Source organism: Curcuma longa, chromosome 1, assembly GCF_044706935.1.
Source record: "Curcuma longa cultivar G26 ecotype Majalengka, Jawa Barat chromosome 1, ITB_CL_G26_1.1, whole genome shotgun sequence".
Taxonomy (NCBI): Eukaryota; Viridiplantae; Streptophyta; class Magnoliopsida; order Zingiberales; family Zingiberaceae; genus Curcuma; species Curcuma longa.
Genome location: NC_133861.1, coordinates 19,655,038 through 19,676,553, shown reverse-complemented (window position 1 = coordinate 19,676,553; position 21,516 = coordinate 19,655,038). Strand labels below are relative to the sequence as shown.

General features: G+C 40.8%; 4 protein-coding genes across 4 annotated transcripts; 2 read left to right on the top strand and 2 right to left on the bottom strand.

The window, feature by feature from the left end:
• Positions 1 to 518: 518 nt before the first annotated feature.
• LOC141846323 (trimethyltridecatetraene synthase-like) lies at positions 519 to 2,283 on the bottom strand. Its single transcript, XM_074734342.1, has 2 exons — positions 1,358 to 2,283; positions 519 to 1,271 (listed from the first exon to the last, which is right to left on the bottom strand). The coding sequence occupies exons 1-2, from the start codon at positions 2,264 to 2,266 to the stop codon at positions 648 to 650; spliced, it is 1,533 nt and encodes a 510-aa protein (XP_074590443.1). The 5' UTR covers positions 2,267 to 2,283; the 3' UTR covers positions 519 to 647.
• A 3,689-nt stretch (positions 2,284 to 5,972) lies between these two features.
• On the top strand, positions 5,973 to 8,559 carry LOC141833291 (subtilisin-like protease SBT1.4). The gene has a single exon (XM_074720698.1). It carries the CDS (start codon positions 6,034 to 6,036, stop codon positions 8,359 to 8,361), a length of 2,328 nt encoding a protein of 775 aa, XP_074576799.1. The 5' UTR covers positions 5,973 to 6,033; the 3' UTR covers positions 8,362 to 8,559.
• Positions 8,560 to 10,957: 2,398 nt separating this feature from the next.
• On the top strand, positions 10,958 to 12,669 carry LOC141843043 (uncharacterized). The gene is made up of 2 exons (XM_074731093.1): positions 10,958 to 12,437; positions 12,560 to 12,669. The coding sequence occupies exons 1-2, from the start codon at positions 10,958 to 10,960 to the stop codon at positions 12,667 to 12,669; spliced, it is 1,590 nt and encodes a 529-aa protein (XP_074587194.1).
• Positions 12,670 to 12,917: 248 nt separating this feature from the next.
• On the bottom strand, positions 12,918 to 18,155 carry LOC141842202 (putative ethanolamine kinase). Its single transcript, XM_074730428.1, has 11 exons — positions 17,992 to 18,155; positions 16,600 to 16,691; positions 16,193 to 16,299; positions 15,274 to 15,379; positions 14,603 to 14,725; positions 14,354 to 14,445; positions 14,086 to 14,170; positions 13,877 to 13,982; positions 13,728 to 13,794; positions 13,336 to 13,428; positions 12,918 to 13,245 (listed from the first exon to the last, which is right to left on the bottom strand). Exons 1-11 carry the CDS (start codon positions 18,153 to 18,155, stop codon positions 13,117 to 13,119), a joined length of 1,164 nt encoding a protein of 387 aa, XP_074586529.1. The 3' UTR covers positions 12,918 to 13,116.
• Positions 18,156 to 21,516: the final 3,361 nt, after the last annotated feature.

Genomic DNA, 21,516 nt, shown 5'->3' with positions numbered 1-21,516 from the left:
GAAACGGAGCACCTTCAGAGAGATTGGAAGGATCGTCCATGGCGTTTCGCTCAATCTTTGTCAAGGATCGGATTAGGGTTAACACGCCGAGAGGATGTTAAGCAGGAGAGAACCGACGTCTCGGGTGCCGGCGAATAGAGGTCGGAGAAACGATAAGCTGCGGCGGACGGCGGAAACAAGTACAGATTTGGGGGAGAAAGGGTTGAGAGCGGGAGGTAGATTGGGATTCAAAATTTGTTTCGCCGCCGTGGTTGATAAAAGATTGGGCTAAAATAAAAATAGTCACTTCTTATTTTCCTTATCTTAATACTTAATAGTATACTTGAAATATATATATATAAGGAATTTTTCATATTTTTTATTTTTAAAATTGTTGTAGCAATTTTAATTAAAATTATATTTTTATTGAAAATAGTACAACCATTTCAGTTAAGTTAGAGTAATGTTAATTAAATTAAACAAATTTTAATTAATATTAACTTTCAATTCAGTATTAACTTTTACAAAAGTTTAATAAGAGATAAGAGAAAGACCCCCACACTTTCAATTCAGTATTAACTTCTACACAACCACTTTTATTCTCGTATTAATTAAGCTTATACATATTAAATAGCACACACGTGGATGTTTTAATACTAATTATCTTCTTAATAAAGGTTAGCCGGTAGCTTGGGCTCCACCACTACCTGCAGCGGCTCCTTCCTCGGCGTCGACAGCCCGAAGATCTCCTCCATGTTCAGCTCCTCCGCCTTCTTCCCCGCGGGCAACCTCCACCAGAACCCGTGCAGCAGGTTAGCGAGGCTGAGCTGGATGACCTTGAGCCCGAGGTTGTAACCGGGGCACATCCGCCGGCCGGCGCCGAAGGGAAGAAGTTCGTAGTCATGCCCCTTCACGTCCAACGTGCTGCCCTCGAATCGTTCCGGCCGGAACTCCTCCGGATGGTCCCAAACCGACGGGTCTCGCCCGATAGCCCACACGCTCACCAGCACCCGGGTGCCTGCGGGGATGTGGTAGCCGTCGATGCTGGTGTCCTCTCGGGAGAGGCGGGGGACCAGCATCGGAGCCACCGGGTGGAGCCGCATGGTCTCCTTCGCGATCGCCTGAACGTAGGGGAGGTTGGGGATGTCGCGCTCCTCCACCCACCTCCCGCGGCCCACCACGCGGTCCAGCTCCGCCGTCGCCTTCTCAAACACCTCCGGCCGACGGAGGAGCTCCGAGATGGCCCACTCCAAGGTTACCGCCGAGCTCTCCGTGCCACCAGCAATCAAATCCTGCACAAAATTGGAACTACTGCACATCTCTCTCCGTAACGTGTTTGACCAAATGCTGGAACGAGAAAGAGTAGTGCCAAACGTACCTGGGTGAAGCCCTTGACACCGTGCCTCTCGAGTTTGATGTCCAAATTGGGATCATCGGCGAGCTGCAGCAGAACATCGACCATGTCCCTGGCTACAAAATCATCCCCCTCGCGCCGCCGCCTCTCGTTGTGCTCATCGAGGACGTGCTCCAGGAACCTGTCGAACTTGCGGCTCAGCTTCTTCATCCGCCTAATGTACCCCTGCAAATCCAAGAAACCCAGACAGGGGATCGAGTCACCGATGTTCATCACCCCGTTCAACAGGAACAATTCGTCGATCATCTCCTTGAACTCCTCCGGCGACACAATCTCGGTCTCCGCCGCGGGGTCTAGGTACTTCTTCCCCAGCACCATCCTGGTGATGACATTGAGGCTGACGGTGGAGAAGTAGTCCTTGAGCATGACGGGGGAGGCAGAGGAGGTGGTGGCGAACAGGGCGCGAGTCAGGGCGCGCACCTCCTCCACCCGGATGTACTCGTAGGACTCGAGGCGCTTGGCGCTGAAGAGCTCGAGGAGGCAGATCTTGCGGGCCTGGCGCCAGTAAGGGCCGTAGGGCGACCAGGTGATGTCGGAGTAGTCGTAAGTGGTGTATTTACCGGCGGCTGTTTTGGGGCGGGACACGAAGAAGATGTCGTGGGTCTTGAGGAAGAACTTGGCCATGGCGACGGAGGATCCGACGACGACGGGGAAAGATCCGAAGCGGAGGTACATGAGAGGGCCGTACTTTTGGGAGAGGGCGTGCAGGGAACGGTGGGGGAGGTGGCCGATGAGGTTGAGGTTGCCGATGATGGGCCACGGGCGGGGGCCCGGCGGCAGGTTGAGCGCGCTCCGGCCGCGCCTCCTCCGAAGAAGGGCGACGGCGGCCGCGAGCACGATGGCGAGGGTTATGGCCCATTGGGGAAACGCCATCGGTGGGAATTGGGGGGGAAGAGATGAGGATGGGTACACTGGAGAGGAAGGGAGCGGTATTTATAGTCGGAAAAGGCTATCGGGATCCTGCTCGTTTTAGTGTTATTTCTTGGGTATTTCCATGCCGTTTCATTTAAATTGTTGCTGACGTCGTCGAAGTCGAACAAGAAGCTTCACGGTGAAAATTAAAAGAGCATCTTATTAATATTTTTATAAAGGACGTTTCTTAATTTAAATATATATGTAATAGTATTTAATATATTTTTTATTTTAAAAAATATATTTCAGTTATTATAGACTTGGTTTGTCGTCAACTGTAAATGTGTCTCACGGTGGAAGTAGTTAGTTAATCAATCGCTTATTTATTTTCTCCGAAATTGAATATGAACTCCCACCCAATTGCACTTCCTCTGTGGTCAATATGAAAGCATTCAAAGTCGAAAGTACGTGGAGACGTTGAAGACCTGGAAATTGGTTGAAGACTTGGAAATAGACTGACTGTTCGGTCTAAATTATAATTTATTATAATTGTCATGATTGTCGGGCAACGTGAAATCGGTGTGCAACTTCGACGGGCAAATTGGGATTGTGTGAACTCCAATGGAAAAGCGTGGGACATGACTTCTTCCGGAAAAGTTTTTTTTAATAAACATTTAATCTTTTTCTTTTTCATTGAAAGGAATCTTTTTCTAAAATATTAAGAGGGCGTCGTGTCATATGCTTGTTCACAAAATTAGAAGTCTAGTCAACTTAATATAAATATATAATAAAAATACGAGTAAAAGGATAAAATTCTAATATAATTTAATATATTTTTTATTTATTTAAAAATATACAAATTTTAAAATGTATATGATGAAATATATTTTTAAAAATAATAAAGCTTAAAATGATGTATATATTTAAAATTATATATATATATATATATATATATATACAATAATTTAAATTTAACTGTCTATGTAATAGATTTGACTAAAAAATGGTCAAAATTAACCTTGTAATAATTTTAAAAAATATATTCAAAATTAATATATAATTACTTTAAAGTTATAAGTTTAATTTAACAGTGTGCTAAGGTATATATGTATTCAGATTTAAAATTTTTAAAAATAGTTTTACAGAACATTATATTTTTTAAATTATTTTGCTTACTTCAAAGTATAAGTGGAACCTCAATGTGCTCAAAATTGCAGCTTTTATTTAGATTTAAAATTTAAAAGAAAAAAATTATTTATTTAGAAGTTTTAGCCATAAGTGTTGTAAATATTTATGATAAAACAATTTAGGATGCCCCCCCATGCCCCCCCCCCCCCCCCCCCCCCCCCCCCTCACATAGGAAAGGCATTCCAGATGCACATTCCAGAGAGATTCGATCCTTTGCTTGGGCATGTGCCGATCTCAAATTTAATGAAAAATTTATATTGAGTGGTCCGAAGTAACCACGTGTGTAAAAAAGATTGAAAATTTATCTTCGCAAACAGAATACTCATTTTAACATTGAAATGATTTTACAAGGACGACGAATACTATAAAGATCGACGGCCTATGTATTACTGTGAGCATTTTCGGATATACAACAAATCAAGGGAAGGACCATCCATCTCCACGATTAATCAAGTAGTTATAAAAAAATAAAATAAAACAAAAAATCACTAAAACCGTAATTTCCATGAGAAAGTTAGATCATTAATATGTTCTCCACATTTTCTCCAGATTATTATTTCCTAAAAAAATAAAATTTCTAACAAAAACTACCAAATTAAAAAAAAACATTCTGGTAATTACATCTACACATTTCACGAGCAATGATTTTGAACAATTTAGTTAGTGATCCAAATCCGTGAAGTTCATAAGCTCCTCTTTTTCACCTTGATGGGCTAATTCTTAAATTGCACAATATTTTGCAGAGTATAATATCTATCATTCTTTTTTAAATGCATCACTATATTTAGACTATTTTTGACAAAAAAAAAATGAACTCGCAGATTGGTTCTTCCTCTTCTTCGAAGTTAAAAGTAGCTGATAAACAGTGGCACCTACAACAACGCTCTGCCACCCCGCTCGCCAAGAAGAGAAGAGAAGAGAACCTCATATATAAAGAAGACTGTCTTTTATATCTCCATTCCCAGTCAACTTCCTTCCAACTTCCCCAAAATGAAAGAAGAGAACTCAAGATCACTACAAAACTAGTGTTGGAGGCTCGACTGATCTACCAAAACATCAAGAACACACTGACACTTGGATTGGGTTCCATCCCTAGGACCTTAGACTGATCTACCAAAACATCTATGCCTTCACCATGCAGAATGGACACCTAAACTCAACTAAAAGGAGAGTTGAGAAAAAGTTCACCATGCAAGATTTGAAGCCAGCCACAAGTGGGTTTGAACATGAACTCTTGAACCATCCCTCTAGGAGGCTTGAACATGAAAGACCTAAGCTCAACTTCAAGGATGCTCCTCGAGACCGATGAACACTATAACTATTTGGATTTTGATTGATGAACTTTAAAAACTGCCATAAAATTTTGTTGGCGTGAACACTACAAATATTTGAATTCTGCCTAAACAAAAGGGGTATGGACAAGAACTTTACAAAAGTTTTACAAGATTAACCGGTGAAAGACCTCCAAATGATCTGACATAAACTCTACCAGAATCAAACTAAATCTCACGGAGGTTCAGACATGAAGTTGTGACTTTAGAAGAGCATATGAATTAAACAACGAACTCAATAGGCTCAAAATGCATGCGGCTTTGATCATCACCGAGCAATTGCACCATCAAATAAAGCTAAAAAATTTCTCTAAGGAAAACCATGGGAAGAATAATGAAAAGAAAGTAAGGAAGATGAGAAACTCCCCTATGTGCTGATTTTCAGCCGCGTCCAGGCTCCTCTCAGCCAAATTCTCTACCCATCGCTCTCATCCTCACCGGGAAGCACTTTGCGTACCCAACTGCAGCCTAATGGCTGTTTGACAATGCCACCGCCATGAGATTTTTGGCTGGAAGATCGCCGCACCCAGAGTGGGGATATTATGAGACCCTACGCGCTCTTGCGGAGGGTCATCCCTCAACCATACGAAGGAACCAAGGACAAGTCGATGACCACCATGGATCGATTGAAGTCATCTCCAAATGGACTGGAAGCCACGATCTTCGAGTCCTCTGCCGAAGAAGATGGTTAAGTCCTCGCTAGTGCTTGACCGCAACCACTTAAGCCTCTCGAACCTGATCCTGTCGATGGAGATCCTCACCGGAGATGGTCGATTTGTCATCCCCGCCGTCTCCACCGGAGTTTTGCCCTAGATAAACGGAATTTCGCCCCATGTGGGGAGGAGACGCTTATCTATCAGATATTCAGATTTTTTTCCCTTTTAATGAAAAAAGGTTAATTGATGGCCCACGATTTAAATCTCGATCGCAAAATCAAATGATTACGGGAAGTCGATAAACTTGGACGAAAATCGAGTCCTACGTGGACCAATCATGGTTGCTTCCGTTGGAATCTTCGCTTCCCTTCATCCACTACACTTCACCCTTGATTCGGATCGAAACTACTTAAATACCACTATGGAGCATTGTACTCAAGGCATCGTAATAGCAGGCAGATGCATAATGGTTCGTCCCGTAAATAACTTCAACTTGGCACCCTAAATATTACCAGTTGTCATTGAACTGTACTCGTTCTCCCATTGGTCCGTCGGGTCTTCCTCTTCCCCGTCTTACATCGCCTATCTGCTCTCCTCCTCGTTTCCCGGCACCATGCGGCTGTCGTTTCCCCGGCTTCCTTTCTCCGGCGTCCTCCTCCTCCTCCTCCTCCTCTTCTCGCCGCTGCCGCTTCCGGCGGAGGGAGCTACCGACGCACAGGCAACCTACATCGTCCACGTGGCCCCTTCCCACAAGCCGGCCTCCTTCTCCACCTTCCGCCACTGGTACGCCCGCACGCTCCGCTCACTCCCCGGCCGCCCCGCCTCCAGCCTCCTCTACGATTACACCCGTGCCGTCTCCGGATTCGCTGCCCGCCTCACTCCATCCCAGGCGGCCGCTCTCCGCCGCCTCCCCTCCGTCCTCGCTGTCCTCCCTGACCGCCCCTGCCAGCGACACACCACCCGATCCCCGGCCTTCCTCCGCCTCTCCTCCTCCTTCGGCCTTTGGCCCTCTTCCTCCTTCGCCTCCGACGTCGTCGTCGGCGTCCTCGACACTGGCGTATACCCTGATTCCCGCGCCTCCTTCGTGGATGACTCCCTCCCCCCGCCCCCTTCCTCCTGGCGCGGCTCTTGTGAAGCGGGGAAAGGATTCAACGCCTCCTTCTGCAATCGCAAGCTGATCGGCGCCCGGGTCTTCTACAAGGGCTATGAAGCCGCCCGAGGCCCTATCGATGAGACTCGGGAATCAAAATCGCCGCTCGACACCGAGGGTCACGGTTCCCACACCGCCTCCACTGCCGCGGGCTCTGCCGTTGACGAAGCCGGCTTCTTCCAGTACGCCAGAGGAGAAGCCCAGGGCATGGCCACCAAGGCCCGTATCGCGGTTTACAAGATCTGCTGGAGTAGCGGATGCTACAACTCGGACATACTCGCCGCCATGGACGCCGCCATCGCCGATGGAGTTGACGTCATCTCGCTTTCCGTCGGCGCCAGTTATCCGCCCGCCTTCTACCGCGATTCGATCGCCATTGGGGCGTTCGGCGCCATGCGTCACGGAGTGGTGGTCTCGTGCTCCGCTGGTAATTCCGGTCCCGGATCGCGCACCGCCGTCAACATCGCGCCGTGGATACTCACCGTGGGCGCATCTACACTCGACCGACAGTTCCCGGCCGATGTGGTCCTCGGAGACGGAAGCACCTACGGCGGCGTCTCCCTTTACTCTGGAGATCCATTAGATTCGACTAATCTTCCTCTGGTGTATGCTGGCGATTGCGGTTCTCGCCTCTGCCTCCGGGGCTACCTCTACCCCGAGAAGGTCGCCGGCAAAATCGTCCTCTGCGAGCGCGGTGCCAATGCGCGTGTCGAGAAAGGGCTTGCCGTGAAATTGGCTGGTGGCATCGGTTTGATCCTGGCCAACGATGCCGGGAGCGGAGACGAACTTGTGGCGGATTCCCATCTTGTTCCAGCCACCATGGTCAGCCACGCGTCCGGTGAACAAATCAAATACTACATCAAATCGCAGGCTTCGCCCACCGCCACCATCCTCTTCCGCGGCACCGTCATCGGTGGCTCGCCCGCGGCCCCCAAGGTGGCAGCTTTCTCGAGCAGAGGTCCCAACTACCGCGCGCCGGAGATCCTCAAGCCTGATGTCATCGCCCCCGGCGTCAATATCTTGGCTGCGTGGACTGGGGCTACCAGTCCAACCGACCTCGACATCGATCCACGGCGTGTGGAGTTTAACATAATCTCCGGCACCTCCATGTCCTGCCCTCATGTAAGCGGCATCGCGGCCCTGCTCCGCGGAGCCTACCCGGAGTGGAGCCCGGCCGCCGTCAAATCGGCCCTGATGACCACCGCCTACAACTCCGACAACGCCGGAGAAATCATTAAGGATCTGGCAACCGGTGCCGAGTCCACCCCATTCATCCGCGGTGCTGGCCACGTGGATCCCAACCGGGCGCTCGACCCCGGCCTCGTTTACGACCTCAACACCGGCGACTACCTCGCCTTCCTCTGCGCAATCCACTACACCCCGGATCAGATCGCGGTGTTCACCAACTACGAGATCAGCGTCAACTGCTCCGACACCGCACTAACCAGCCCCGGCGACCTCAACTACCCTGCCTTCGCCGTCGTCTTCTCTTCGAACAGCGACGTCGTCACCTACAAAAGAGTAGTCCGAAACGTGGGAGCTTCTGCGGAGGCGGTGTACGAAGCAAACATCACCAGCCCGCCGGGGGTGTCCGTCACGGTGTCTCCGAGCAAGCTCGAGTTCGACGCCGCCGGGCAGAGCTTGTCTTACGAGATCAAAATCGAGTCTTTGGAGAGTGCGGCGGAGTATGGCGCTCAAGCCTTCGGCTCCCTCGCGTGGAGCGATGGAACTCACGAAGTCCGGAGTCCCATTGCCGTTACATGGAAGCAAAGCCTCGTCTCCTCCATTTGAGCCAGAAGATGGAATTGTGGAGGAGTCTAGCCATTAATCGATGCTTCAGGATGTGGAACTTGCAGAAGAAAAGGATGTGGAACTTGTTTGATTAGGTGATAATTAATTAGACATCACGTCCAATTATGTAAACTCGAACTCTGTAACAAGATCTAGATGTTCTATTTTGTTCTATAGCTATGAAATAATGTTCTTGTACTTGTTTAAATGTATTTCTTGCATTTCGTATGCTTGCATCGCAGTGCACTTGCTGTAAAGCAGCTCTTTTAAAAATTATAAATTAAAATAAAATATATTCTTAAATTGAATTAAAATAGACAAAATTTTATACACACATTTTTCATGTTTATTGTTTTTTCTAAAATGAAAATTTTAAAGATTCTCATTATTTTTGTGCTTCCAATAAATGCATCAGAACTTTTAAACTTTTAACAATTCAATATATATGCAATATTTTAAATCATTACTGCCGCCACATTAATTTTCTTTATCTTTGAAGCGCTTCTGAAGCTCACATATTTAAGTTGAGTACACATAAAAGATATCACGGTCAATAAAATAGACAAATAAGTTTGAACATCGAAAGCAATTTATTTGAAAATACCATGGAGTAAAATGATAATTTTGATAATTCGACAGCAAAAGGATAAATATCTTTTAAAATTAATCAGATCTTATCCGTCCATCCTTTAAGAATAATCGACCTACCACTTTAGGATGCTCTAATTACTCACTTTCCCTCCCGATAGAAGCTTCAATGCAAAGGGGTGCATGTCTCTGGCTTCTCTCGCCGAGCCATGGAAGGGCACGTTACTAATGTTAACCCTATTGTTTCGAATGTATGAATCATCGAACAAAAAAATTATAAACACTTATAATGATTCTTTATCGATCTTCTTCATATTTGTCATCGAAAGAATGTTACAAATCAAGCAACCATTTGCTATTCATGAACCAAATCCTTATCAACAATGAATGTTCCTTCTCCGAAAAGATTTTCACAAGACACCCAACTTCTGAAAAAATTCAATAGCTTGGTCTTTAGAACTTGGACACTCCTTTTAATAAAAGGAGAATAGTAGGGTAAGTGGTAAGGTAAGTAGTCAATTTTGATAACTACTCACATTTCCCACTACTCACACTACCAACAAACCCTTGCCTTCGCGACAGAGGACTAGGATGACGATTTTCAAAACCTAGCAAGGTTCTCTACATGTCCCAAAATGGCAAGTTTAAATCATGGTAAGATATACAATTTGAGATCGATAGATTGGATGACATCTCATAGCTACACCTATTTCATCCACCAAATGATCATATTATAATCGGCATTTTTCTGAATCATGCGTGCAAGATACTAAATTCACGCTATACATTCCTATTATACTCCTCCTCCTTTCCTATTCAATAAATAAATTAAGGAGACTTTTAGAAGTATACTAATTTTAATTTGAAATATCTAAATTCATCAGTCAATTTTAGATAATATTGATTGATAGATCTAAACAATTTTGAATTCTTTTAAATCAAAATTAATATATATATATATATGAAAGTTCTTTTAATATATCTATGCCCTCATATTTGAATTTAACAGCGTAAATTGAAAATAGTAAAATTTTAAATTTATAAGTCTTTAATAAAATTTATCACAAACTCATAATTATAAAGTCTAAAATAATGATATTCACTAATCAATATGATTAATGGTTTCTAAGATTATATAGATTTCAAAAATATTAAACTTTTAAAATTTTAAATTCTCTAGATTTATCAATCAATTTTATTAATTTCAGACAAAACTAATTAATGACGGATGGATTTAAAAAATTTTAAAATATTTTAAATTAAAATTAATATATTTTTGAAATTCATCTGAATGTATCTATGTTTTTTACGGTATAAATTAAAAATAATAAATTTTTAAATATGATGTATGATTTTAGCATTATAAAAGTTAGTCAGGAGAAATAAAAAATCTGTACAATTCAGTAAAATGTCCACGGTTTGCGCCTTCCACGGAGAGAAATAAACACGTCGACGTCAAATCCGAGGACTAACTTCCAAGCACGGACACGGGAGTTTCATGTCCGGCACGGAACCCCTCCAAGATTTGTGCTTCGACGGCATTAAAATTGCAGGAACCTAATTGCAGAAAAGAAAAGGGTATGGGCATGGCTCAATTTATATATTCATAAGAAAATTCAAAGCTAAATTAAGATCTTTCGGTTCAAATAATACAACGAACCAAATTCTTTTGCCTGGGTCCAAATCCAAATATAAATCTCCATTTGCCTAAAATCCAAAAAGATACTACTAATTTTCGGAGCGAATGGCCACGATGCGAGCATCGCATCACGTGCTTAAAAACACGGTTGGAGCGGATCCCCCGACCTCAACGGTCAATAACGACCTCTCTGTTTCCAACGTCTATTTGAAGGCTGGAGACAGAGGGCGGCCTGCGCGCGTAGTTGATGCCAGCCTCAACCCACCCAAAATAGAAAAACAATCCACGGAATGAGTCAATTTTCGATCCTTCCAAAGCTTCCATCCATCTCCATTGCCCGCAATGGAAATCCAATCCAACACAGAATCGATGAAGCTAAACGTGCACGCAGAGCAGCACGAAGTCCGGCCGTCCATGGAGATCTTCCGCTTCCGATCGGTCGGCGGAGACGAGCGCCGGTGGCTGAACCGAGAACTTCAGGCGAAGGTAGAGGAGTTGGAGAGCTGTTATGCGGCTTACAAGCTAAGCAGAGCGCGAAGAAGAAACCAAACAGAGGATTTTGGTGATTCGGTGAAGTTCGACGGAGACTTGCTGCTGAAGATGGTGGACGACTTGGAGCGCAACTTGAAGCTGAGCCAGTCGGAGGTCTCGAAAGGCAGGGCCTACGAAGATTACGCAGCGAGGCGGGGCGCGAAGCTACGGGAGGAAGAGGTTGGGTGGAAGGGGAGGCAGAGGAGGAAGGAGTTGGAGGCGATGGAGAACAGGTTCGAGGAGAGTTGGGTGGAGCTGAAGACAAAAGGAAGAGAGGGTTCGAGATTAGAAAACAAGGAGGTAGTTTTGAGTTGTTGTGGCGCGATTGATGATTCCCTCAAGAACCATGAGGAAGATTCGTCAACCTCAGCAAGAAGTTCTCCTAAATCCTCTTCCAAGAACATAAATCTTGATTCACCAACGGCCTCGCCACAATCTCTTCCAAGCTTTTCCCCATCTGCGAGATCTAACACGGCTACTAATTGCGCTCCTTCACAAATAAGCAAGAGCGCGGCTAATCTCCATGAACTGAAAGATCCTTCTTCAGACAATTCTCGCGACAACTCAAACCTCACACTCTCTGAATTCTCCGAGGAGCAAAAGCAAAGAATGGAGCATAGCAAGTCGAGCACCGTCCTCGAGGTTCGAAGTTCTATAGATAAGCCGAGTGAATTAGAGACTTTCGTTACTGAAAGTGTAGGTGAGACGGAGGATATGATGAATCAGCAGCAAATCCTTATTGCTGAAAATGATGGGTTTGAAAGGCAAATCGTCGAGGAAGAGGCACCCATTTCTCACATCGAGTTGGATGGCGAAGAACCAAGACCGAGCGAAGAGTCAGGAACTTGTGATGTCAACTCGGAAAGGACTGAGATCTCGCGACACCAAGAGGAAGCAGATGATGAATTGGTGGATGCTTCCAAGTTGAATTCCTCTTTGGATAGTGAGAAGGAATCATCCAACCACCCAGAAGAACGAAATGCAGGTGAGGCTGCTGATGCTGCAAGGGCGAGGAAGAAGTGGGTAATTGCTGAAAAAACTACCATTGCAAATGGTAATTCCTCCAATAAGCTGTTAAAGGATGTTGTGAAACAATTCAAGAAGTTCATAAAATTAGGGAGGAAAGGCAAAAACACACACAATGCAGTTAGTGTTTCGGCCTCTGCTGCATCAACTTCTGGTGGTGATGAAGATATCAAACGTGGTCGTCGCCATGTACTGAAGCTGTCGTCAGAACATCTGAAGAAATCCAGAAACGACTACTCGGTTCCTGATCATGTTGTCGGCCTACACGAGGGCAAGATCTTCGCCAGACAAGGTTTGCTTTTGCTCCTTGAGATTCTTGGATTATGATATTGTCATCATTGAAGAGATTACTTCAATATATTGTACTACGCGCAGATCAATCCCCGAGCTATTCTTTTTCTTCATCGCCTGCAGATATAAAGTCGATGGAGGCTGATCAACTGGAAAGATTTCCGAAATGTAAGTTCATCCATAGGTTGATGAAGCCCAAAAGAAAACCAATTTGCTTTACCTCATCTCTCTAATGCATCATTCATTTCAGACATTTTACACCACGTTTTGTGTTTCCGTTTCTGCCATTTCAAGGTAGAAGCCAAGCAAGGCTCAACTATAAACTGAGAGCTCCATTTAGTAGGTAGGGTTCTTTAAATTTTAGATGCAATAAATTTATATGGTAGATTCATAAAGAAAAGATGCATAGCATGGAAGTTTTCGTTTTTACATTTTATATGACACTCTTTAGTGGTTTGGTTCTACTATACAAGAAAAGGCAACACAACCAAATAGCATTTTATTGATTGCCACTAGAGGATAACAGAATCTATTTCTGGTTACAAGCAAGGGCTACAAGGAATCCAATAGATGGATTAGGGTTCCTGTGGCTATCAATAGAAATGGGGAAACTTATTACACCTAATAAGATTTGTAGCATGCACGCTGTCATTTGATTTGCTGTGGTGGTGGTGTAACTTTCAAGTGCTGCTGGAACTATAGAGATACTTGCCTGCAAGAGAGAAGCATGTTTCCTTCTGCTTCTTGTACTCATTAAATCGCTTGAAGAAGTAGACGAGATAATCGAAATCGATTGGGGATGCCTTTGCCTGATTGCCAGAGAATTAGGAAGTTTTTGTTTAGGGGACCAAACTGAAACAAGATTCTTCCTTTGATCATCAGATCACAAAGCACCATACCTGGATGAGACCCCACAGAGCCCAATAAATGTGAGATGCAAGTCTAAAGGTATTTGTTTCGACAAAAAGGGCTTCAAGATCTTTGACGGGTACCTGTAAGCATAAAGAATCTTTATTAACATAAAATCCTGATAGAGACCAAACCTTATTTTGTATATTGGCCTAACTATATTACTTCAATCTAGATTCTAGATCCTCCAAATTCAGCAGACATCTAACGGATCAAATCAGGTTAACTGTATTCACTTGTACTAAAAGTGAATGAAGCGAGAAGAATGTCATACTTTTCTTAAATAAATAATTCCTCTAAAAAAACTAGACCATGAAATGCAATGGAATCAGCAAACATGTTGCTCAATGCTGAAGAAAATACAAATCTAGGATTTACATACCTCATATGGTTTGCCAGGGTCTAGATAATTCCTGAAGAAGTGATACTGTGTATCCTTATCTGGATATCTACATTAAAAGCATCATTTCCCGCATCAATATTAGTTTAAAATCAAGATATCCAATATCTGTTTAGAGAAAGGGAACCTACAAGTTGAAGTCACATTCAAGGCCTGCAAACTCATTAAAGTGGTTTGCAATGTCGTAGCCTCTATAGTTGTATGATCCATACTCAAAATCAATGAAGTACAGTATCCCTAGAATATCAAGGGATATGACACAGAAAGGTTAGTATTTCACCAGAAAAATAAAGTCATTATCTTGATCAAGAGGGAGGAATAAGGAGAAACTAAGATTCACCTTGTTTGTCATTGAACATCAAATTCCCAGAAAGCAAGTCATTGTGAGAAAAGACAACAGGGGATTTGAAACGATCTGTCATATTCTGTTAGAAAACATCAAGAGCTAAGGATATGATTCTCTTCAATATACAAGAGTCAATAATATCATCATTAGGTCAGTGAATATCATAAATTACAACTCAGTTGTCATTATTCGACCAATCTCTCTGTATAAATTGCTGCCAGAAGCAGTAGATAGACAGATAACATATTCGCAAGACAATTACCTTGACTTCATCAATTGCAGCACGGATCTCATTGAATGATATTGATTCATATGTGGCTTGCTTCTCATTATCGTCAAATTTTAGTGTCTCCGCTGCAGTGTCGTATATTTATTCAGATCGGTCTTGAAGTAAACACTACTGTCCCAAGAAAAAAAATGCAGACGAAGCCAATACAATAGCTAGAAAAATATTTTTCAAGTTTGAACAACAAAGAAACCAACATAAAATAGGAAGAGTAGGTTTTGCAACCTTGATTAAGAAACTTGAATATGTCATTCCACAATTGTGGCTCTCTAGATCCCGGTATTGCCACCTGATGGAAGCTACGAAGTTGTCCAGCTATCTTCTTAGCTATTTCAGGATTTTTCATGTCTGAAACCAAATAACTAAGTTAGCTCATCTACACAGGACAAAGAACATGCAAAAGGATGAAAAACTTAGAAGTTTCAATGGTGCAAAACATTAAAAGAGCACAAACATTGCAGACAGGTGCAAGTAATCATTGAACTTTCCTCATAAAGCTACTTACCACTTCAAAGAACATTGAAGGTGCAAGCATCGGACTGCTGTTACTTCAACTGGACACCAATAAGATCTTGACCAAAATTGATGTCTTAGCATGTTCTGCTATTTTCTTGTTTTCTTTCCCCTTCTTGATGTTCGGTATTATTTAATTCGTTCTACCACCAATTACAAAACGCATGTAGCCTCCATACAACTCTAAATAATTGTGACATAAGTTCTGTTGTTCTAGTTGAATACTACTAAAATTGTTCAATTTAGGTTGTGAAGCATAAGGACAGTCCACAAAAAGGTTCTCATCTATGATTGAGTGATAGATTGCTCATGTAATCATCAAATAAGTTACCAAGATCTAATAATATTATTAATCAGGTAGTTCTAATGATTATCATGCTAACCTGATGGTGAAAGTGTACGAGCATCAATGAAAGATTGAACCATGCCATTCTCAAACCATCCTAGTAATTCTGCACCAAATCCGGCAGCCGAGATATGTGGTAGGGCCTAAACATGAGTTGTCCAAAGGTAAGCACATGCACCCAATGAATAATAACTAGTAAAGTTTCATTATTACATGATAATAAAAAATTATGATGTTATGGGGGAAAAAATGATGATTGCAAATTTCTTGAATTAATTTTTGACAAAAGGAAGAACAGCGGGTACATACGACTGGATTGTGGCAAAGCAATGCGTGAGCAGTTTATTTAGGCTAGATAATTAGCATGCTTCTAGGCAACTTTTATTTTAAAGGGAAAAAGGGGGAGGGACACTTAACATTCTAAGAAACAACTAAGCCATAACTATTATCTTCATTTTAAGTTATCACTTTTTCCTTTACCATGCATGTTAATTCAGGTGCCAAAAAGCCCTAACATTAGCATGAAAGAGTACAGTGAAGCAGCTATCTCCATATGGTTTAGTCATTGGGTTCTTTGAACCACCCTACTTATAAACCAGACAGCCATCAGAAGCTATGTTCAGTTAAGCAATTCATCAGTTCACCCAATAGCTTAAAAGTTTTACAGTGGTCACCAAATCAGTCTCTTTTTTTTTTTAACCGAACCAAACTCGAGTACCATCATCAAAACTGGAGTACCATCATCAAAATTGTCCATCAGGCCAATCCAGTACAGTAGTTTAAGACATTTATGTAAACCAATTATGATGGTAAGGCATGTGCAAGGCAAAACATAATAAAATAGAACACAGGAATTTAGTTAGGAGAAGAAATTCATTCACCAAGAAAGTTTTGGTTTACCAGTAAAGTAGTGATGTGCACAGTCAACAAGTTGTTGGATAGAGTATAGAACCCACCTGAAACTCTCGCTTGCGGTCAATCACTAAATCTGTATTTGGGCCAAACAACCTAACAGTCACAGTATCAATCTTGCCACTTTCCTCTCTCACAGAAACCTTCAGCACTACAGGAATTGCAAAAGTTAAAATGCTAAATGAGTAACTGTAATAGATGCAGATCTGATAAGTCACCCAAAGCACACACAAATTTGAAGCAATGACAAGATCAAGTAGTCATATGAACATGTTATTGAGGAACTAATTGTGTTGCTTTGGATCTTACAAAATAATACAATATTTGGAGTTTCAAACATGCTCTTTAATTCACCCTAGTTCAGCGTCAATTTGCTCCAGCACAGTTGTTAAACAGTTGAAAAAGATAGAAAGGGAATATAAGAGAAGGCAAAAAGTTCTTCGGCACTTACAGAGATTTGTGACGCCACCAGAAACTGTCTCTATCAAGAAAACAGATTCATCAAGAGGTGACCACTTCTTAAACAAATCCTGGCACAAATATCTACGAAGAGAAGGACAATGAAAAATCTGTCATTCAAGGCTAAGGCAATCAAAACACGTTCAATGTAGGCCATTTTCAGAACTCAAAAGTTTTGAATCAGAAAACAAATATTTAGGTAATAAGGTTGATAATTTTTAAAGATGGCACCGGAGGCAACTACGACAAAAAAAAGGATAAAAAACATAAAAAGACAAACAATAATAAAAACTAACAAATCCCAAATCCTAACTATTTAGGTTCAGCTAAATGAATTTTATTACGTTACTGAACTCTATATGCATACTGTTTATAGTTTATACCAAGTCTACGTGGCCTATCCTCAAACCAAATCCAGGAAAAAAAAACAATATTTATGAAGTCTTTGTCTGCCAGTTTTCTTGGATTAGTATAATCGTCCATCCTCATCTGAGTTTGAGACCAATATTAGTGAGATAAATAACAAATCACCAGTCACCATTAACAAAGTAAAAAAAGGGGGGAAAGGTAAATAAACGAACAGAATGAATGGCAATACTATTCATTGAGACATTAGTTTCTCTCGTTTATCGGTTGTGAGCGTTTTCCCATAAAACTCTTAATACAAATTAGGAATATTTACGAGAAAGAATTTGAAGATCCATTACTTGCAATGAAAAATTCTGAATCTGCGATTAGCTAACGTAACAGTTAAACTAACTACCCTTGTACCCAGATAGCTCTTACGGCCACTGCTTTTTGACATCACTCTTACGGCCATACTTCTCGAACAACTTGAATTAAACACAACATCGCCAAGTCGCAATATCCCAAATCATGTTAGACAAGGTGCATAGTATTTTTCTTGTTTATAGATACCGACAAGATCAATAACCGTCGAGAAATCTAAAGTAAACACATTCAGCGACTCGACCGAGGATCGGAAACTAATAGGGAAATGAAGTAAAAAAAAGGAAGGAAAGCGACTTTTGCATGGCATTTCTTCTCCTTGAAAAGTGGGCTGGGTGATAAGATTAAGAAAAAGAAAGTTGTTGCATGAGAATATTGACAAAAAGGAAACCAGCCGCTAACTAAGAAAACTTTAGCCATTAACAAGTTCAACCAAGATGGCCAAACAACTACCCTCCTTGGGCTATTCATTGGACTCAAAAATCAAGAAACCAAAACGGATGCATAACGACAACTTTACGAGCAAGAAAGCTGACGCCTTTATTCGCCCTAAAATCTAAATACATGAAGAAAAAACATCAAAAAATCGCGAGGAATGGACCCGAAGATCGACGAATCGGTTACGAAAAAAACACGGTGCGGGAATCGAGCTGACATTATATGGGGCCGCATTTGGTGGAGCGGGAGGGAGATGTCGATGGTGACAGGGGAGAACGGGATCACGTGTGCAGCTTCCGGTTGCTTCCGCTCGTCCTCCTTCTCTGAGGATCCTTCCATGGCCGATAGCGAGCCGCCGCTCTTGAGCTCCGCTGCTCCCATCTCTTCTCGTGGTGATTCTCACTCCGTCTCGATCGATTTGCTTGTCTTATAAGTCATAATGCGGAGGCACGAATAGAAAGAGCGAGAATAAGTAAACGAGAGCAGATTGAAGTGGACCCCTCGACTTATGGCTCTGGATTGGCTGATAGAGATGAAACAGGAAAAACAAAATCAAATTAAGAGAAAACATATAATAATAATTTTAGAAATAAAATTTTAGTTTAAAAAAAAAGAAAAACCTTTTAGTGGAATATATATTTTTATATGTTTCATCAGATTCTAGAAGTAACAACCATTAGATTCTTCTTCTTCGGGATTTCCTGTTCTCACTGAAATACATAACAGCATTCACTCAAGCGAAGCAGCCAATATTAAGTGACCACGTTTACTAAGATAATGTATCCTGTTTGATCCCGACAGCGAGCACGGTCGGTTTCGTGACCGAAAATGATAATTTAGATTCCTCGTAAGATTTTGGCGAAATAATTAACATTATTTTTTTAATAATCCATATTCAAACAATCAATGTCCGAAATTTTTCATGAAAGAAAAATACCTGCAATAGAAATAATTAACATTAGATTATGCAAAACATGCTATTAAATTTCTTCCGCGAAAATACAATTAAAATTTTCATTTTTAGCTATAGGTTTCTTTCACGAAAGTGCCATTAAATTAGATTTGATAATGAGATAAACTTTAATTATGACGGAGACCATATTTTAATAATAAATATAAATATTAGGTTAGATTTGATAACTTTTCAAAATTATTGTAATACTTTTACAAAGTCAATAAAGATGTACGCATCAAATCCCACTTGTTTGAAAACGTTGCACGTTTTAAAATTATTATAATTATATTTAAAAAAATTGTTAAAGATTTTATTTGCCTTGTATTCGTCGAGGATAATCTTTAATTCGCAAGTTGTTCCATTTTCACGACTCGTGATTATATTCTGAAAATTTCTTTCCTAAAAAACTGATAACTTAAAATTTTAATTTTTTTATACACTGAATCATATTGATGTATTTTATTACCATCCCCATGACCCACTTTTCGTCTCTTTCTAGATGCCGGCAACTAAACAGTCAAAGTAATCGATTGAATAGTTATTCAAACATTGTCATTGACTTTATTTGTTTGACTCTCAGGCCACGTTTTCTGACATGCACGTGATCTCGATAAATATTTAAACAGACAAATCGACGTGCATTGACGGGTGTCCGTAGGGTCGTAAATAAATTATCTTAAGGGTAAGATTACGACGAAATTAAATTATCTTAAGGGTTAATTTTAAAATATTTATTTGTTTGATAACAAACTAAGTCAAATCAAATTATGAAGTCATGTCATTTGCTCCCCTGAGCATAATTGAGTTGATTACGACTGTCCCTGAGATATAGCTTAGTTGATTACGACACAGCAAAGTTGTAGAAGAGGACAAGGATTCAAATACTTAAGCCAGACAATACCCTCCTGCGTCGTGACCAATTAAATTTCTCAATTTACCTCCGCACAAATGGTCGTGAGGTCGATCGTGTGGGGCCACTTGCTTCCACCTTTTGCAGAAGAGTTGGTCACGACTTGCTCCCAGGACATAGCTGAGTTGGTTATGACGGAGCAAAGTTACAGAAGAGGATAAGAGTTCGAATCTCGACGAAACCGAGACAATACTCTCTTTGTTGTGTCAACTGCAACTTCTCGTTTTATCTTCTCATAGATGATCGTGGACCGACCGTATGAGACCGCTAGGGTGGCAGATTATACATTTTACAGAAGAGTTGATTACGACGGAGCAAAATTACTGAAAGTGGATAATGATTGAATTTCGACAAAATCGAAGCAGTGTCCTCTTCCATCATGCTCAACTATAATTTTTTGATTTATCTGCTCGTAGATGATTATGAAATTGACATCATGATAGGATCGCTGAAATGATGAATTACATCTTCTATTGAAATGAAACCATTCCAGTTCATTCGGCCCAGCAACCCTGACGCTGAGCCGAAGTCGCTGTCTCGCGTCTGCAAACCTCGGCCCACATGGCTGGCCCAATGTACGACTCTATGAAACAACATCTCGATGCCTCTTTTACTTTTTTTTTTATTATTGATGTATAATTAAAATATTATAAAATTAATATCAAATTTTATAAAAACATTTTAGTCTTTTAAATTTAAATTGTATTTTTGCGTATTTAAACTTCAAAATATGTTAAATAATGCATTAGCAAATAGGGCAATATAAATAATTTCAGACATACACAATAGCTAGCACAGGATGACTTATTTGAGTTAAAATATAATAATAAAAAATTCAAAATAGTATCAAATACTTGAATATTTTAAAAGGCAATACATGTCACTTTTGTGTGAAACTGAATAAATCACAAATCTAATTTATTATAGGAGAAAATAAGATTAATATTAGATTAGAGATCTCACCAAAATAAATATAACAAATACATTTTAAATATTATTATTGTCATATAGCTTTTAGTGTTAGCAATTCATTTCAATTTACTTATCTCATAATAAATCTCTGAAATAAATACAAACACTATTTATTATAATATAGGTTTACCTGTTTATTTCACATTACTGATCTTAAATTAATTTTACTAATTTGATTGATTTATTTATTTCTTAAGCTCATTAATTAATCCAAACGACAATTAAATTCACCAATACAATTTGTAATTCCACTCTCCGTGATCAGATTCCTCTTATCTCAAAAATGTATCTATTAGCAAAACGGATTAATAAAAGAAAAACGGATTAAATTCATTGATGGTATCATAATCATTAAATCGATCGATCGGCTACAATATTAATATTCATTCACCAAGAAACAGGTAAGTTTCTCAATTCCCCACACGTATATACTTTTGCTTTTTTATGAAACCGCACGATGTTATTAAGTTTTGTTCCTTAATTCTCATGCCTTAGAAGATAAGGTTTATTCTTGTAATGGATGGTGTAAGCTTTTCCGGTATGTGGAGCTTTCATGCAAGACGAGCATATTGGAATAATATTGCAATTAGTTGTTTACTTGTATACTCCATGTCTAATTTTCAAAATTTTCCATCAAGGTAGGTAGGCCTTCAATCTGTTCGATTTTTTTCTCTTAATATGTTTTTACTAATGCTTTTCTTAATTTCGCTCATGCCCCCATCTCTTGTGTGTGAGAGAATGCAAAAGCAAATCTATCATATGATTTACTTAGGGCGGTAAATGAATCAAGTCAAATTTTGTAGTGTTCAAGTTTATTTGATAAAGTAATAAAGTAAAATTGAACTGAGTCTAAAATAAACTAAATCATTGAAATGATAGTTGAAATTTAGCTTGGTTTAGCTTAG

What these genes read in the sequence shown, in the direction of transcription:
- LOC141846323 (XM_074734342.1), bottom strand. Translation starts at nt 2,266, where the DNA reads ATGGCGTTTCCCCAATGGGCCATAACCCTCGCCATCGTGCTCGCGGCC. An exon ending in GTGTCAAGGGCTTCACCCAG is followed by an intron (nt 1,272 to 1,357) that starts GTACGTTTGGCA and finishes AATTTTGTGCAG; the next exon opens with GATTTGATTGCTGGTGGCAC.
- LOC141833291 (XM_074720698.1), top strand. Translation starts at nt 6,034, where the DNA reads ATGCGGCTGTCGTTTCCCCGGCTTCCTTTCTCCGGCGTCCTCCTCCTC.
- LOC141843043 (XM_074731093.1), top strand. Translation starts at nt 10,958, where the DNA reads ATGAAGCTAAACGTGCACGCAGAGCAGCACGAAGTCCGGCCGTCCATG. An exon ending in CAAGATCTTCGCCAGACAAG is followed by an intron (nt 12,438 to 12,559) that starts GTTTGCTTTTGC and finishes CATCGCCTGCAG; the next exon opens with ATATAAAGTCGATGGAGGCT.
- LOC141842202 (XM_074730428.1), bottom strand. Translation starts at nt 18,155, where the DNA reads ATGGGAGCAGCGGAGCTCAAGAGCGGCGGCTCGCTATCGGCCATGGAA. An exon ending in ATTCAAGTTTCTTAATCAAG is followed by an intron (nt 14,446 to 14,602) that starts GTTGCAAAACCT and finishes ACGACACTGCAG; the next exon opens with CGGAGACACTAAAATTTGAC. An exon ending in GATGTTCAATGACAAACAAG is followed by an intron (nt 13,983 to 14,085) that starts GTGAATCTTAGT and finishes TTGATATTCTAG; the next exon opens with GGATACTGTACTTCATTGAT.